The sequence below is a fragment of the Diceros bicornis genome, chromosome 6, assembly GCF_020826845.1.
Source record: "Diceros bicornis minor isolate mBicDic1 chromosome 6, mDicBic1.mat.cur, whole genome shotgun sequence".
Classification (NCBI taxonomy): Eukaryota; Metazoa; Chordata; class Mammalia; order Perissodactyla; family Rhinocerotidae; genus Diceros; species Diceros bicornis.
This window is the reverse complement of record NC_080745.1, coordinates 27,461,137-27,480,095: the sequence shown is the minus strand read 5'-3', so window position 1 is coordinate 27,480,095 and position 18,959 is coordinate 27,461,137. Positions and strand designations below refer to the sequence as shown.

At 37.2% G+C, this 18,959-nt stretch overlaps 1 protein-coding gene across 3 annotated transcripts in view; it reads right to left on the bottom strand.

Annotated features, from left to right (window-relative positions):
- The window catches only part of COG2 (component of oligomeric golgi complex 2), a 58,463-nt gene that overhangs the window by 21,089 nt on the left and 18,415 nt on the right, over nucleotides 1–18,959 (bottom strand). For 2 of the 3 annotated variants that reach the window (XM_058543085.1, XM_058543086.1), the window contains exons 3-9: nucleotides 18,054–18,119; nucleotides 15,686–15,766; nucleotides 13,487–13,590; nucleotides 10,850–10,958; nucleotides 10,096–10,275; nucleotides 8,274–8,398; nucleotides 4,421–4,547 (exon numbers count right to left, since the gene is read on the bottom strand). In XM_058543085.1, coding sequence (XP_058399068.1) covers nucleotides 4,421–4,547; nucleotides 8,274–8,398; nucleotides 10,096–10,275; nucleotides 10,850–10,958; nucleotides 13,487–13,590; nucleotides 15,686–15,766; nucleotides 18,054–18,119 — 792 coding nt within the window. The remainder of the gene's footprint in view (nucleotides 1–4,420; nucleotides 4,548–8,273; nucleotides 8,399–10,095; nucleotides 10,276–10,849; nucleotides 10,959–13,486; nucleotides 13,591–15,685; nucleotides 15,767–18,053; nucleotides 18,120–18,959) is intronic. The other variant, XM_058543087.1, reaches the window with a different exon arrangement.

Here is an 18,959-nt window from a genome sequence, read left to right as displayed (position 1 = left end):
GCGGCTATTGGAAAATGGACTATCTCCTTTCTGAGATCTTTTACACAAACCTCATGGTGACCACTAAACAAAAAATCAGAGCAGAGACACAATTCATAAATAAAGAGAAAACTGAGAAAACCATCACAGAAAACCACCAAGCTGAAATGGCAGTCAGAAATATAAGGGAAGAAAAACAGGGAAATATAGAACAACCGGAAAACAAGAGAGAAAATGGCAGTATTAAGCCCTCATATAGCAATAATCACTCTAAATGTAAATGGATTGAATTCTCAAATCAAAAGACACAGAGTGTCTGGATGGATTGAAAAACAAGACCCAACAATATGCTGCCTCCAGGAAACATATCTCAGCTCTAAAGACAAACAAAGGCTCAGAGTAAAGGGATAGATGACGATACTCCAAGCAAATGGCAAGCAGAAGAAAGCAGGTGTTGAAATACTTATATCAGACAAAGCAGACTTCAAGATAAGAAAGACAGTAAGAGACAAAGAGGGGGAGTATATAATGCTAAAAGGGATATTCCACCAAGAGGAAGTGTTATATTCATAACACTTATGAATATATATACACCTAATGCTGAAGCATCAAAGTATATAAAGCAACTATTAACAGACCTAAAGGGAGAAACTAGCAGCAAAACAATAATAGTAGGGGACCTCAACACCCCACTTACATCAATGAACAATTCATCCAGACAGAAAGTCAAAAAGGAAATAGTGGATTTAAATGAAAAGCCAGACCAGATGGACTTAATAGATATATATAGAACATTCCATCCAAAAACGTAGAATATACATTCTTCTCAAGTGCACATGGAACATTCTCAAAGATAGACCTTATGCTGGGAAAGTCACAAATATGTGGAAACTAAACAACATGCTACTGAACAACCATTGGGTCAATGAAGAAATCAAAGGGGAAATCAAAACATAGACAAATGAAAATGGAAAAGCACCATACCAACTCTTGCGGGATGCAGCAAAAGCAATGCTCAGGGGGAATTCACAGTAATAAAGGCCCACCTCAACAAGCAAGAAAAATCTCAAATAGGTAATCTTAAACTACACCTAACAGAACTAGTAAAAGAAGAACAAATAAAGCCCAAAGTTAGCAGAAGGAGGGAAATAATAAAAATTAGAGCAGAAATATATGAAATAGAGACTAAAAAAACAGTAGAAAGGATCAACGAAAGTAAGATGTGGTTCTTTGAGAAGATAAACAAAATTGACAAACCCTTAGTGAGACTCACTAAGAAAAAAAGAAAGAAGGCGCAAATAAATAAAATTAGAAATGAAAGAGGAGAAATTACAACAGATACCACACAAATACAAAGGATTATAAAGGAATACTGTGAAAAACTATACGCCAACAAATTGGATAACCTAGAAGAAATGGATAAATTCTTAGACTCATACAACTTCCCAAAACTGAATCAAGAAGAAATAGAGAATCTGAATAGAACAAACACAAGTAAAGAGATTGAAACAGTAATCAAAAGCCTCCCACAAAACAAAAGTCCAGGACCAGATGGCTTCTCTGGAGAATTCTACCAAACATTCCAAGAATATTTTATACCTATCCTTCTCAAACTATTCCAAAAAACTGAGGAAGACAGAACACTTCCTAAACTCATTCTATGAGCCAACCTCATCCTGATCCCAAAGCTAGACAAGGACAAAACAAAGAAAAAATTACTGGCCAATATCACTGATGAACATAAGTCCTTGACAAAATATAGGCAAACCAAATACAGTGATCCATTAAAAGGATCATACACCACGATCAACTGGGATTTATACCAGGGACACAGGGATGGTTCAACATCTGCAAATCAATGTGATACACCACATTAACAAAATGAGGAATAAAAATCACATGATCATCTCAATAGATGCAGAGAAAGCATTTGAGAAGATCCAAAATCCATTTATGATACAAACTCTCAATAAAATGGGTATAGAAGGAAAGTACCTCAACATAATAAAGACCATATATCATAAACCCTCAGGCAACATCATACTCAATGGTGAAAAACTGAAAGCCATCCCTCTGAGAATAGGAACAAGACAAGGGTGGCCACTCTTATTCGACATAGTACTGGAGGTTTTGGCCAGAGCAATTGGGCAAGAAAAAGAAAAAGCGTCCAGATTGGAAAGGGAGAAGTGAAACTCTCTCTGTGGATGACATGAACCTACATATAGAAAGCCCTAAAGAATCTACCAGAAAACTATTAGAAATAATCAACAACTATAGCAAAGTTGCAGGGTACAAAATCAACTTACAAAAATCAGTTGCATTTCTATACACTAATAACAAACTGGCAGAAAGAGAACTGAAGAACACAATTCCATTTATAAGTGCAATAAAAGGAATAAAATATCTAGGAATAATAAATTTAACCAAGGAGGTGAAAGACCTATACAATGAAAACTATAGGACATTATTGTAAGAAATCGAAGATGGCATAAATAAATGGAAAGATATTCCATGCCTATGGATTGGAAGAATAAACATAGTTAAAATGTCCATATTACCTAAAGCAATCTACAGATTCAATGCAATCCCAATCAGAATCCCAATGACATTCTTCATGGAAATAGAACACAGAATCCTAAAATTTATATAGAACAACCAAAGACCCCAAATAGCCAAAGCAATCCTGAGAGAAAAGAACAAAGCTGGAGGCATCACAATCCCTGACTTTGAAATATACTAGAAAGCTACAGTACTCAAAACAGCATGGTACTGGCACAAAAACAGACACACAGATCAACAGAACAGAATTGAAAGCTCAGAAATAAAACCACACATCTACAGATAGCTAATCTTTGACAAAGGAGCCAAGTACATACAACAGAGAAAGGAAAGTCTCTTCAATAAATGGTGTTGGGAAACCAGACAGCCACATGCAAAAGAATAAAAGTAGACCATTATCTTACACCATACATAAAAATTAACTCAAAATGGATTCAAGACTTGAATGTAAGACCTGAAACCATAAAACTCCTAGAAGAAAATATAGGCAGTATACTCTTTGACATCGGTCTTAGCAGCGTCTTTTTGAATAACATGTCTACTTAGGCAAGGGAAACAAAAGAAAAAATAAACAAATGGGGCGATATCAGTCTAAAGAGATTCTGCAAGGCAAAGGAAACTGTGAAGAAAACAAAAAGACAACCCACCAAGTGGGAGAAAATATTTTTCAACAAGCGTTTAATTTCTAAACTATATAAAGAACTCATACAACTCAACAACAAAACAATGAACAACCCAATCAAAAAATGGGCAGAGAACATGAACAGACATTTTTCCCAAGAAGACATACAGATGGTCAACAGGCACATGAAAAGATGTTCAACATCACTAATTATCAGGGAAATGAAAATCAAAACTACAATGAGATATCAACTTATACCTGTCAGAACGGCTATAATTACCAAGACAAAAAATAACAAATGTTGGAGAGGATGTGGAGAAAAGGGAACCCTCACACACTGCTGGTAGGAATGCAAACTGGTGCAGCCACTACAGAAAACACTACGAAGATTTCTCAAAAAATTAAAAATAGAAATACCATAGGATCCAGCTATCACACTACCGGGTATTTATCCAAAGAACCTGAAATCAACAATTCAAAGAGACTTATGCACCCCTATCTTCTTTGCAGCATTCTTCACAATAGCCAAGACGTGGAAGCAATCCAAGTGCCCACCAACTGATGAATGGATCAAGAAGACGTGGTGTGTGTGTGTGTGTGTGTGTGTGTGTGTGAGTGTGTGTGTGTGTGTATAATGGAATACTTAGCCATAAAAAAAGACAAAATCATCCCATTTGCAACAACATGGATGGACCTTGAGGGTATTATGTTAAGAGAAATAAGCCAGACAAAGAAAGACAAACACTGCATGACTTCACTCATATGTCGAAGATAAAACCATGGATACAGAGAACAGATCAGTGGTTACCAGAGGGGAAGGGGGTTAGGGGGTGAGCGAAAGGGGTAAAGGGGCACATATATATGGTCACAGATAAAAATCTGACTCTTGGTGGTGAGCACAATGGAGTCTATGCAGAAACTGATAAATAATAATGTACACCTGAAATTACACAATGTTATAAACCATTATGACCTCAATAAAATAACTGAAAAAAAAGTTAGAAAATAATGTACATACCTAGCCATAACTGTTACTAGACTGAACTTCACCTTACATTCTAAAATTATTCTTATTCTCAGAAGTATCAGAGACTATTACTTGGATAAAACAATGTGTATATTTTAAGGTAAATGCTCACTCAGAAACTCAAATTTCTCTGTTTAATAAAGCACAGAACCAAGACTGTGCAGAAGAGAACACAACTATTCTAAAGCCTCAGGTTAACATCTTTAAGAATCAAGGCCATGGGGGAAAAGTACCTCATGAAATGCATCCGGATTCCCAGGATTAAAAAGTGAGGGCAATTTTTCTTCTAATCCTCGTACTATTTCTGGCCAGACAGAATTCACCAAAAAATCATATCCAGGAACAGTATTGCCTTTTTCACTGTAAGATAAGAGCAAACTTGCAGTCAAATACACCATAATCTTCTATTTACAAAGAGCAAAATTCCATTGTGGTGCTTTTACTAAATGTTCCTCAGCCTAAAACTTATTTCAAACTTTTTTTAAACTACATTTCTCAATTAGTTTGTTTCTAGACCCAAACTTCTATTTCACTCCTTGATCTCAGTCTCACCTTGAACCTGACACATCCTCTCTATCCTGACTCCTATTTCTATTACATATTAGAGCAAGCTAGTCTCAAGGATAAGGCAAAACTACTACATCAAATCACCTTGGCACAATTTTCTCCCCTAAAATAGGCTACACATTTACACTCTATCTTGGAAAAGAAGTAGTCTAATATCATAAGAAAAGCAATCGTTGCATTCAACCCTAACACCACGAAATCCTAAAGCAATGTAAATTATGCTAATTTACCAATTACTAACAGCTTTGTGATTTTTAAGGCATCTCTAAGATTATCTTCAGTTCTAGAATTCTATGACTATTTCATGTAATATCCTGATCACAAATCTTGATACAAAAAACTGTTAACATGTTTTTGGTGTGTGCATGCTTTATTTTGCAGTTTTTAGCAAAAGGTTGGACTTTGAATTTCTAATTCACAAACTTAGATGAGAGGCAACATTAAGATAAAAGCATGCACTCAGGAGCAAGAGTATTTGAGTTCCAATCTTGGGTCATTCAAGTTATCTGTGATTTGGTTTCTTCATCTTTAAAACAGGGATGATGATAATACCCACCTAATAGGATCACTATATGGATTAATATTTAAAGTATTTAGGATGGTGTCTCGCTTATAGCAAGTGCTATGTTAGTAATGGTTATATACATAAGTAAATAAGGCAGATTCCTCAAGTTTCTCTTGAACTTAAAGACCTGGAAGTATCTTCTAGGCAAACACCATCTCACTGATGCACCCCCTTTGATTGTTGTATATGGAGTAATATGCTCTATTTTAAGAGAATTTTCATTAAAAATGGTCAGCAATTCAATATTTGGTCTTATTTTAGCAAAACTGAAAGTTCTGTAGCTAAGCTGTGATATCAAAATGGAACATTCTGTTAAGCATTAAAAATAAACAGAAAAAAGTTTTCATAATTTTCCTACTCAGCAAAAATTATCAAGAACTATTGGTTATCAAGGAAGCTCTGCTTTACTGTCCAGAAAGGGCTATCAACTAATCTTATTATAGTTAAGTATTGATAAGAAATTACTGGCAGGGTTGGAGGAGGGCTGAGGAGGGTAAAGAAGATGCCTACTTCCCATCTACCCAATTCCACATAGCATATCATATCCTTTTAAGCATAATGAGAACTAACTTTATTAAGGTATCTGGTGAAGGAAAGAAGAGAATTGAGGATTTTAAAACTACAGATGCACATAATATAAGCAATATTAAATGACAAGATCTCCTCATCCCCAAAGTAAATATCTAATTAAAGCCTCAAAGAGAAAATTTAAATTTGCAAGATTACCAATTCAAACAGAGGGCTAATTATAAAACCTAATCCACATTCTTTGGAAGACAAATCCTGAAGGTCACTGGTGTTGCCAGTTATTAAAGGCATTGAGGGTGATACAAGAACAAAGAAATCAATGGATGAGGGAAGCAATTGGAAACCGGAAGACAGGAGCTGAGCAACGGAAGGTCAGGGGCAGCATAACAATGGGGGGGCTTGAAGCAAATGAACGTGACCTACCAGAGTACAATGTAGGTTCCTCAAATTTCTGAGGTTTCTACAAGAATTCTGCACACTGAAAACTGTGAAAAAGAACTTGTAAAGCTTTGAAACTTGACATTTCAGGACCAAGACTGACCTTGTCAAATCTAATGACTGACTGGTTGCTTCATAATTGTGGCTTTTTTAATTTTACACATCATGACTTCTACTAAATTCTTACCCCAAATCCAAATCCAACTAAATCTTCATGAGTACTAAACAAAACTAGCAAAACTAAGCTTCATCTGAAATCATGTAGAGGAAATAGAGAGGGTACTTCAAAGGCTAAGCAGCATATTTATTACCCCAGACTTTTTGTTCTTTTTCAAAGAACAAAAATTCTGGCCTGGGGCTGGTCCCGTGGTGTAATGGTTAAGTTCGGCACGCTTCACTTCAGTGGCCCCGGGTTAGCGGGCTCAGATCCTGGGTGCAGACCTACACTTGTCAGCCATGTTGTGGCAGCGACCCATATATAAAGTGGAGGAAGATTGGCACAGATGGTTAGCTCAAGGCTAATCTCCCTCAAGCAAAAACAGAGGAAGATTGGTAACAGATGTTAGATCACGGCTAATCTTCCTCAGCAAAAAAAAAAAAAAAAATTCTGGCTGGCCCTGTGGTGTAGTGGTTAAATTCAGCACGCTCCGCTTCAGCAGCCCAGGTTCACAGGTTCGGATCTCAGGCAAAGACCTACACCATCTGTTGTCAGCCATGCTGTGGTAGCGACCCACAAACAGAGGAAGATTGGCATAGATGTTAGCTCAGGGTGAATCTTCCTCAGCAAAAAGAGGAAGACTGGTAACAGATGTTAGCTCAGGGCAAATCTTTCTCAGCAAAAAAAAAAAAAAAATTCAAGACCAAATATATTGCTTACTCCATGAAGATAGGGACCTTATTTGCCTTTCTAATGTTGAGAATAGATTAGTTCTTTCCTTCTGCAAACACTGGGTAGTTGCTATCTTCAAGACACTGTGCCAGGAGGTAGGGGAGGTGTGGGCAGTGCAGGAGGTGAGCATACTGTTAAGATGGAAATTAGTCTTCAAAAGAAGTAAAAGCAACAGGTAATGGAATCTAGAGGACATGCTTAATGCTGAACATCAGGATGAAGGATGGTCTCTTGAAGGAAGTAGTAGCTGAGCTGGAGCTTCATGTGGAGTGACACGTCAACAGAAAAAAAAAAGGAAACAGGAAGGGCAGGGGACAATGAGGAAAAACACAGAAGCACACAAGTAGGGAAGGGCAAGTGCTGTGTGGCCGGAGACTAGGTGGTACGGGGGAAGTTCCACCGTACAGAGTTCTACAGTAGAGAACCACCTAGCCCAGAGCATGAAGGGCCTTACACACTACGTCAAGAAGCCTGGATTGTCCTCCATCAACAATGAGAAGCCACTAAAGACTTAAAAAGAAGGCAGTCTATGAATCTCAGCATTCTGGGTAAATGTGATAGCCAAAGGCTGCAGTGGAGGTAGGGAGACCAGGTGGGGAGATCTGTTACTCTGGACAAAAGATGACAAAAGGCCTGGACTGGGACAATGGCAATGGTGAAAGGTAATGGGATACTTAGAAAACTGAACTGGAAAGTCGTGGAAATTAAATAAAAGGAGGGAAAACTGAAGATGACTTTAATCACAATTAGTACCAAATTTGAATTAAATAGAATTAATTTATAGATAATGACATTAGAATAATGGAAAGAAATTAATTTTGATTTCAAACTTGATTTAGAAAAAAGACAGTGTAGAGAAAGAAAAAGTATGGGCTTTGGATTCAGAGAGATGTTACCTTCAATCTTACCTTCATTTGTTAGTTTCCTTATCTGAAAACAAGGCTAACGATACCTGCCTCATAGCATTGTGGTAACAATCAAACAGAAAAGTACATATGTACCTAGTTCATACCAGACAGCCAGTAATCAGTAGCGCACTAGTAGTTACAGGTGCAATCATTAGACCGAGGTGAGTTCTAAGCACAGCAGTTTAAATTACCTTGAGATGGCTCCTCCTGTGACCTCTCGAAGAAGGCGGCAATGGTGAGGAACAAACTCCAGGAGTTTATTATACATGATCTGAAGGCCATTTGGATGAGACTCAACAATCTGCTCTACTATCACCTATCAAAAGGAACATCATTTTTTTAAAAAGCATCTAAAAGAGAAGTACGAACTATATTCTACAGAGAAAAGAAGAAAACCTTAAAATTATGCTTCCTCATGCCCACCTTCCTCCCCAATTGACATGTTTTCTAAACAGTAAGGTAAATATAATAGCCACACTCAAAACTAGCTCCTAAGATTAGAGTGTACAGTTCTGACCTTGGGGGAGACATAGGCTGGGGGACAGAGACTGGCCTGAAGCTGAAAAACCAGGCACATTCATCTGCTTCCCTTATGAGCTTGAAAGTAAAACAATGATTCCCCACAACAGTTCTCTACTGTCTTGGCTTTGGCCTTTTCCTCTACTATCGTTCAGATTAGGGGAAGGTTTGAGGCAGAGAAAGATGGAAGAAAATACATTTTATTTTACTTTATTATTTTATTTTTTGTGGTAAAGTTAAAAGTCAAGAGGTAAATGACAAGATGATAAGTATATGAATTTAAATAAGATAAAAATATGGCCATGGTTTATATAATATGCCACTGAAACTTCAAATATTTCTTTAATTTAGCACATTAGATTCAGTTCAATGAAAAACAAAGGCATAAATTAGTAACTAAATGTTGCTTATTGATAACAAAATAATGTAGATAATTTGTCTTTTTCACCCCCGTAGAGATAGCCATGAAATACAACAGGATACAGAGGGAACTGACAGATCATTTATTTTTAGTAACCCTAATGAAGTTGACAGGATTATTGAAATTAATCGTTAAATTTCATTTTTATCCATGAGAGTCAATTTTCCCCTTTTAAAAACAGAAGACCTTCATCCTGAAACGCTCAGTAGAAGTTTTGTACTTATTGGACAGAAAGCACATTCACACTGACAGGTAACTGGAAGAAAGTCTGCAAACACTGAGGATGGGCTTTGTGACTTCCACCCCTGTTTAAACCAGATGAAACTGTCATATTTGTATGTCAGAAACTGTTGAGTAGTGACAAGTTCATATGCTACAATCTCTATTCTAGCTGCTTAAGACAGAATATACCTACTTCCTATATTTTAACTGCATCCTAATAGGTAAAGGATACTGCATAGCCAAGTTCTGGATCTAAAGTATTACTCTGCTAATTTGCCTATAACAGTCCTTTGTCTTTGAATATGCCCTTCCTCCCACCTCCCTAGCTTGGCAAAATCCTCCACGTTTTTCAAGACTTAGGCCAAATCTATTCTGTGAAGACTTCCCTCCTCACAGACTTTTCAAGTTCACAGAGTTCTCTGCACGCTCCTCCACCAGGCACACACTGCAGTATCATCTGCTTAATTGTTCTATTCTACTCACGAAACCAGTTGTTCAAAAACACTTTTTAACAACTTTATTGATGTATAATTCACATACCATAAAATTGACCTAAAAATGTTTTGATACATACTTTCTTCCTAGGCAAGACCCTCACCCTCACTAAATTAAGATGATCCCTGGGCTACAGCATCACTAGAAAATACGAGAGAGCATGCCCGACTCCTGGCATGCTGATTGTAACCAACAGGGACCACTGATTTCTTACAACTGGTTCTGCAGTAACTCTCAGAATCTTTACAGAAAGATCTCTGATCTATTCCTCACACCCAACGAAGTATCAAAGACAGAACAGATGCTCTTAGATGCTCTATGAACATCTGCTGAATGAAGCCTTGAGGTGGACAAACCTCATCCATGTATGGTTTCACTAGCACTTGACCAACTAATGCCTCTGCATCTCGTGTCTTGTCAATCGTAGCATAAGTCCGTAAGCAGTGGCGTATTATATCAACATTGGAAGTCTGAAGACCTTCTAACAGGAGGCCTTCCAGTGACTGCTGTAACATGGCCGTAATGCCAGCTATACGCTGTAAGAAAAAATAGACAAGAAAGCTCCAGCTGGAACAATTTCTAAAAATTTACTATATATATAACAAGTCTCTTATTCCAACAGAAGATAATATATATGAAGTTAAAATATCAACATTTCCTGGAGAGTAGAAATGAATCTCTCCTCCTCCCCACAATCTCTTTATAAGTAAATCTTTGCTTCATCAAAGGAGTTCAGACAGAATTACAGAATAAAAAAAAGTTCTTTTCCTCTTAGGCCACAGAGTAAATCCAACAAACACCATGAGTCTAAAGCCCAGTCAAGAGCTTTGGATAAATTAACTTTGACTACATCATATAATGTGTCCAGTTACATGAAATCCAGAATTAATTGTACTCTTCTAATTCGGAAAATATGCCTGCGTATTTACACAAAATCTACCATGTGTGACACTTAGGAAGCAGGGGCCCAAAAGATAAAAACTAAAAGAAAAATTCAAAGCTAGCTCAAAATCCTGTAGATCAACAATTATCAGGGCATTATTAGGTTAAACCAAAATTATTCAGCAAATTCCTAAATACCAAACTGTGAAAATCTAAAACAACACTTACTGGTCTTACTTTGTCCAAAAGAGGCATGCCTTTGCTTTGAACAGCATGAAACTGTAACTGGTTAAATTCTGTAGCAATTCTCTCCAAAATTTGTCCAGTCAAAAGTGGGCTAGTAGAGACAATTATAGACATTTAATTCCTAAAGTTTTTTAATTTCCAAGAGAATACACCACACGGTTAGCAATAGTGATACTTTAGTACCCTCTGTGTTTTAACTTTCCTCAGTGAGTGTTGTTCCACTCATTATAAGCTCAGAGCTAAAGCACCCATTTTCACTACGAGTCATGTGCACAGCATGTTCTAGGGACAGTGGGGAAGTAATAAGTACAGGGCACTGACGCTGCCTGGCCTCAGGCCACAGGGCCCAGACAACAAGCAGGAGCTGGACTAGGTCAGCACGGATGCAGTTACATGTTTCCACCACCTTCTCCAGGCTCTCCCATTCATGACCCTCTTCATCTTTAACCTCCCTTCTTTCTCTCTTGCCCTGTCCTATTATTTACACCTGAATCCTCTTCTACTTCTCGCCTGTCTCATTCTCCTTTCTCCTAAGATACTTCTAATACTTATAAAATACCAAATACTATTGTCTCCTCAATAAAATAAAACTGCCCCTCTAGCAACAATAAATGAAATACCTCAAAATAGCTTACTTTAAATTTACATTCACCAAATAGCTGAAAGAACAGTCAATCTATATGCTCTGGGTTCTAGTGAGAAGACATTCATTGTGTATCTGCCACAAAGTGGAGCAAATGCACTTTTTTCCTAAAACACATTAAAAAGCATCAATACCACTCAAAAGTAAGTTAAATAGCAAAAGAAGAAAAATATAAAGGCAGTGAAGCACTTGCTGGGCTTTTCTGAGGCATCTTATACTTGATGATGATCAAACAGTTGTGAGGGAAAAAATCCACATCATAAGGAAATAGGAAATGCCATACTGAGACCACCAGTGGTCTATCCAGTCCTGTATTTGTAGCATCCAAACTAGTTTAGAGGGAGAGTAATTGCCCAGCATGACCAACCCAAAAGGTTAATCCCTAACTCCTTCCTGAGTAACCTAGTGTGGATTTATTATTTATAAATTATCTAAATCTTTCTTGGCCTAAAAACCATGATATATTTACTACTCACATTGCTCTGGTTTTCCCTTATCTACAGCTCAAAGCTGCTGATGTGAATTAAAGAAAAGGTCCTCAAAGGCAATTGTGAGCAAGAAACAGCATAATGTCTATTACATTGAAGATGGAACATTGCAAAGGAATAGTATTATATAAATAGAAATCAATGAGGTATTTCTCTCAAAGGAACAGAGTGGGAATGGGCAAAGATGGAAGGAAAACGGAGAGACAGGTATCGTGGATGCCGAGTGAGGACACAGCTGAAAGGGGCTGCTGATGCTGCTGAGGGCAACAGAGAAGCAGAGCAGGTCAAAGACGAACATTAATGGAGACTCTGAAAAGAGCAGATGAAGGGGAACGGAAGAAGCACAAGCGCAGTGGGCTGAGAAAACAAAGATGGCAGGTGTTGATCACTTATTTATACATCTTGATTAAAAGGTAGTAGAGACCTAGGACAAGGGAGTCACTTCCTTTTTGGTTGCCTTATTTCTTAATCTGTATAATGAGAGACATGGAGAATACTGTCTCTAAGGTCATCCCAAATCTAAAATTTTGATTCCTAAAATTAAGAAATCCAACATGCCTTTATCATATGACCAAGACTTTGAACTACAAGTATATTTGATTTGGCTTCGGTTGGTTTTGCAGCAGATTACTCAATATTACTCATGGAAAATCGTTATGGCTGTCAACGTGACTTTAAGAAAAGCTCTTGTGAGATCCAAACTGGACATGTATGATGGCCTACATATGCCAGGTACTGGTGACAGTATCTCAGTGATTGTCAGACAACCCTGCAAGTGGAGTTGTTATTAGCCTTACACTACACGACACAGAGAACTGAAGTACCTTAACGCAGGCTGCCCTACTGGTAGGTGCAACACAAACCTACGCTCTTTCCCCTATACGACGGCACTTCCCACTGGTGTTGATATGAGCTACTCAACTCATTTTCTGAGTCACTCATCTACCTGACTGATTTAAAGTTCAGACTAGGAAGGTAATAAGACAGTTACAGAATAACAAGGAAATGGTCATTTTTTTCTTATAAGCTTTCTCTTTCCTGTTTATAAATTTCAACTAAATGTGTCCTATAGTGTTTCTTAATGATATAATGCTGGTACAAGATACATCAATAGTACTACTCTGGGCATGTCTAAAAAAATCTAAGAAAGATGAATGCTACACCACACCTTGAAGAGCAACGAGGATTTTGCCAGTTTTTAGGTAAGGCAATTCCAAAGATAAAAATCTTCCACTGAAATCACACTGCCTCCGAGTCCCTGAAAGGTGATGTGTTAGAACTGTGGCCTACAACCACAAAAGTTTTATAACAACACATTATATACACTTTACCACTTCACGTACTCCGCTTTTCTTGAGCTATATTCAAAAACACTAAGCCATAGACTTGGATTTTCGTCTTTTTCAGAAATGACTTCTAATTAAAAAGAAAAAATTTAGCCTGGGTGTAAAATGTTAATTTATGTGCTATTTAGTAAAAAATACTTACCTGCTTGCTTCTAGTGCAGATGTTTCTTTAGAACTTTGAAAATTTAAGATTTTTTCAATTTTCTCAACCGATCGAATTACTTGTATAAGCCTCAACACACACATCTATACAAATAAAAATGAAGCAGAAAAAAAAAAGTTATAATGTTTAATCTTAATTATTTTATTTCCCTATGCTAAATGCAGGAAAAATACAAAGTTGAAGTCAATTTAGGATATTTAGATCATCCCACATTTTGAATATTTCTACATAACACCGAATTCCCAAGAATGCAAATCTCAATTTTGGCTTTCTAGAACAAGCATATTTCAATATTCTATTGCAAGTTTATAGTTAAAAAAAAAAAAAAAACTAGACTTTTTTGCCTTCTCATATTCCACATTCTTATTCCTTCTTTCTTTTTCCATCTTAAAGGAATCTCTCTACTGATACTACATTTATTTTCTTATGACCCCTTTTTCATGTTTAACTTTACTTTCTGATCATATTTATCCTCTCAATTTACATGCGTATAATATACCTATATGCCTAAGTGTCGAGTGATTGAAGACATTATTATACTCTGATAAATATTATCACAAGGTTGAGGAACATTATAAAAACTCTCATCCTTAAAAGAACAAGATACAAAAATCATTCATTAAACAAATAGTTACTGAGCACCTATTATGAGCTAGACATTCTTCTAGACAGTGGGAACATTAGTGAACAAAACAAGAAAAATTCCCTGCTCTCATGAAGCTTACAATCTTTTCTAAAACCTCACTACGTTCTTGAAATCTTTGGATAAAAGCTGAGAGGAGATCTAAAGGAGAATTAAACAGATCTTTAAAATAGGCTTCTCTCCCTTGCAATTTTTAAAAAATATGCTGCTAAACAAATTTAGAAAACACCGTATAGGGGCCGGCCCCGTGGCTTAGCGGTTAAGTGCGCACGCTCTGCTACTGGCAGCCCGGGTTCGGATCCTGGGCGCGCACCGACGCACCACTTCTCCAGTCATGCTGAGGCAGCGTCCCACATACACCAACTAGCAGGATGTGCAACTACGACATACAATTATCTACCGGGGCTTTGGGGAGAAAAAGGGAAAAAACGGAAGAGGAATGGCAATAGATGTTAGCTCAGGGCCGGTCTTCCTCAGCAAAAAGAGGAGGATTGGCATGGATGTAAGCTCAGGGCTGATCTTCCTCACAAAAAAAAAAAAAAAGAAGACACTGTATAGAGCATCAGGCTAGAGTTAGGAGTCTTAAAGCCTAATTGTATCCTCTGCCTAATTGTATTATTATGATTATACATAAAATCAGAAAACTAAAACAAAGGACCACTAAAAACTAAAGGCAGTGCATGCAGAGGTATATTTAAAGAAGGGAGACAAAAGATGACAAAAATATGGCAGAATGAGAAAGCAACACACTCCTTTTTCTAAAACAATAAACCTGCAGTAGAATACTGCAAGTTTGCTTTAGAAAGCCCACTTACTCCCTAATCTCTAAAATACGAATATTTTCCTTACAGGGGTGCTGAACTTACATGCCTATTAAATTGTAAAGCGCTTCACTGATGTCAGTTATTATTGTTTCTTGTTCTGGAAAAAATGAGGAATTTTAATTTTGTGACCACCCGAGTACCTCTAAAATTCTGTCTTATTATAGTTTTTATAATGTTCCTCAACCTCTGCAATAAATATCACAGAGTATAATAATGTCTTTAATCACTTGACATTTAGGCATATAGGTCATTTCAAATAGGTAACATGACATTATGATGCATAAATATACACACGCAAAAGAGAATTGGAAAAAAAGTTTCATTGTACTGAGACGATATGAGGAGAGGGCTTTTAGCTGGCAGGTAGCATAAGAAATCTAGTTTTCTTTAAAAGTGTCAATGCTACCATGAATAAATTAAAGCACAAGAAGATTACACAATTTTGTCTTTTTTCTTTAATTAATTACTTCACCACACCCCTCTTATTAAGAGGACTGTAATCAGACCAGGAGTGAGAAGACCTGGGCTCCAGCTCTGGCTCTTCCCTTCACTAGCCTTGCTCAGCTACTGATCCCTAAAAAGAAGAAAGACGTTGTGTTTCCTCTCTGCAAAGGTCCCCAGAGGAGTAAATGAGACTATACGCGTGAAAGTGCCTTAACTCCAAGACGCTATTGTGAGTCCATGTTTTAAGAGTATAACACTTGAGTATACCTTTTTTTTCCTAATGTCCTCTTGTTTAGACATTCGTTCATCTACTGCCCGAATTCCTTCACTGACAGATGACCTAAGACTCTTGAAAAGAATAAAGAAAATGTATTGCAGAAATTGTTTTGTAACATTATGAAATTTATACTTTTAATTCAATCCCACAGAACTTAATATCTACAAGCCAATATTAGGCAGATACTGACAAAAATACAAAGTATCAGACATAATTGCTATTGAGAGTATTTATGATTCGGAGGCAAAATGACATGTAAAGCCAAGGTCACACAGGATTAATGGCCAAAAGAATAATAATACACATACAATGAATGTCACAGGTGGTCAGGGTAGAGAAAGGATAATCTGAATCAAAGTATAGGGAAGTTTGGCAAAGGAGACGAAACTTGAGTTGGACTCTGAAAATCTGTGTATGTTGACAAGGGTGGAGAGGTTATCAGAAGATGAAACATAGGAAGATATAACTGAGAATGACATAGTCAGGGTCGGTGAGGCATACACTTGGGTGCACTGCAAGCTTCATTTCGGAAAGAAGTAGAAATAAAAAAAGAGGCATGAATTTAGGAGGACTTTACTCAGTAAAATCTTTAGACTAGATTCGATACATTTTGGAGAACTAGAGAATATTTAAGCACTTATGATATATCATGATGAAATGTTTTGGGAATATTAGGAATCAAGAAGTAAAGAACAGAATGGCCAGGAAAAGAGAGAAGTCACAGGTGGAGAAATATGTCCAGAAGCTAACGAATTAAGACAAGTATGAGACAATTAGGAATTAGGGCCAAAACGAAGGTAATGGAAACAATTAGAATAAACTAGACAAATCACAAAAATTCTATAGAAAGGTGAATTAATTCATTCAATAAACATTATGAAATACCTACTAAATATCAGCTATTGTGGTAGCCAATGAGGACATAATAATGAACAAGACAGAAAGAGTCTTATCCCTCAATGACCTTAGAATCTCACAGAGTAGCTTCAGGAGTTGAGATCAAAAAGGAAGGTAAGGTCTGTGGCTGACTAGGAGAAAGGCGGCTATAACAACAGCTGTGGAAAAAGGGAGAGGATATGGTGCTGGCAGGTGGTAAGGCAGGACTAGCGTCTGTGCCTGTGAGAGCAGTCTACGAAGTTCAGAGCAGAAGTGAGCAGAGTGAATCTACCACCACCGAGAGAGTTTAGAGAGAAGAGTGGAAGGCTAAAGAAAGGCTGAGGCTCAGGAAACACCACAGCTATAAGGCTAGAGGGTGGAAGAGGCACACCAAAAAGAAGGCAGGAGAGCCATGCAGAGGCTGGTGTGGAATCCAACAGCGGACCACAAAAACCATTTCTCTTCCAATCCAAGGAAGAGCACTTTAACAAGCTTTTATAAAATTCATACAAGACATAAACATTCAAAAATATTTGCTAGTTCTAGGCACAGCTCAAGACTTCTCTCTTTTATGAATTCTTTCCTGCCTACTCCTCCTCTGGACTTCTCAGCACTGCCACTTCTGCTATTCTGCATTTTTTTCAGCTCTATTCATGCATTGCATCTTTACTTATATTATCGTAAGAGCCTCTTACGTGTCAGGCACTGTCTTGGGACTCGGTGCACAAGGCCACTCAAGCTAGTGTGGTCTGGTGGTGACACACACAATGAGGGTGTAGTGCACCACGTTTATGAAAAGTGCATCAGAGCTAAGGGAGCCCAGAAGTCGGGACTCCTGACACAGACTGGGGTCAAGGGAGGACAGGGCAGCAGAGTTTTCTGTTGGAAGTCATGCCAAAATCCCTCCTCTACTGTTCATCCAGATGGAGACCCTGTCCCCAGAGGTTTACAGGTGGGGAGTCTCATTCCCACAGCAGAGATTCTTTCAGAGAAACATTAAAATGTAATGTTTACTAGGTAGTACATTACATTTACATTATCTTTCAGCTACATTCGGGGTTAAATAGCTTTAGTGGACTTGTCTAGGAATCTAACCACACATAAGATATTGTCTGGAAAATACTTGTAAAACTACAAATTCTTAAAATATAAGCCATTTGTAAATTGGAGACCATTTACATATGAGTGAGGTGGCATTAACAAGTTGAATTTTAAAATAGCCTTCTTCTCCTCCCCTGACATTTTAAAGCTGTCTACTCTGAGAATCTCTCACCTTCAAATCAAACAAGTTTTTTAGGTTGTAATATCACAGGCAAAAAATAGAGAATCATTTACAACTTTTTTGAAGGTGGGTACCACAATCATGGACCATTAAACAACCACTACTAACCAACCTAACAGATTAAAGGAATTCTTCTTGGAAAAGGCAAACAAGCATAACATGCTTTACGGTAGACTGTTGAGTATTACTTGGGGACTTACCAGAACCTCTTCTCGTAATTGTCCCAAAGGCACAGAAAGCTGGTTGAGGGCTTTGTCCATGCCAACCTAAAGGCAAAATCATGTTGGCACAAACACATCCAATCCAGAGTAATAATGAAGTATCTGCTTAATGATCAAAGCAGTACTAGACTTAGGTTATTCTTTCTGTACAACAAAAACGGACAACCACATATTGCTAAGTAACTAGCTAAATAACACAAATGTTATTTTGCCATAAACATTGCTCATAGAATATGAAAAAAATCTGTTGACATACATGAAACTATAAAAATAAGGCAAGTCATAATAAATGAAAGCTTCTTTATGCATCATTTGCCCTCGGATGAATCCAAAATTTTAAATGAATTTGAAAAATTTTAACAGGTAGTGAATAGCTATCTGTCTGTTATTTACGATGTTGAAATCTGATGGACTATCTCTCTCTTAAACATTATTACAACTAGCTGATGTTAAAGGCTGACGGACTATCTCTCTCCCAACCATTATTACAACCCTTGAGAAAAATCCAAATTAAATAGAATGGAAATAAAATTTGGGGGATTTCGAATCCTACTGGAACATTTATCTTAGTGGTATATTTCCCAAAGGCAAATATGGCTCATTAATTTTAATGCTTCTTGAAATTCTCATGGAGATGGCTACTTTCTGTAATTCTTTGGACAAACATTTGAAAACAAAATAAAATATGAACAAGAAAATTCTTTTACAAGTACTAAACCCAAGCATTTCTAAACAACTTTTATAAACAACTGATATGCTCATTACAAACCATTCTTACATTTTTATAAAACCAAGCCTCCTAAAAATCAATATTGGCCAATGTTTCTTTAACCTAGCTCTGGCTAACACATGTACCTGAAAGTAAATTAAACACTTCCTTAAGAA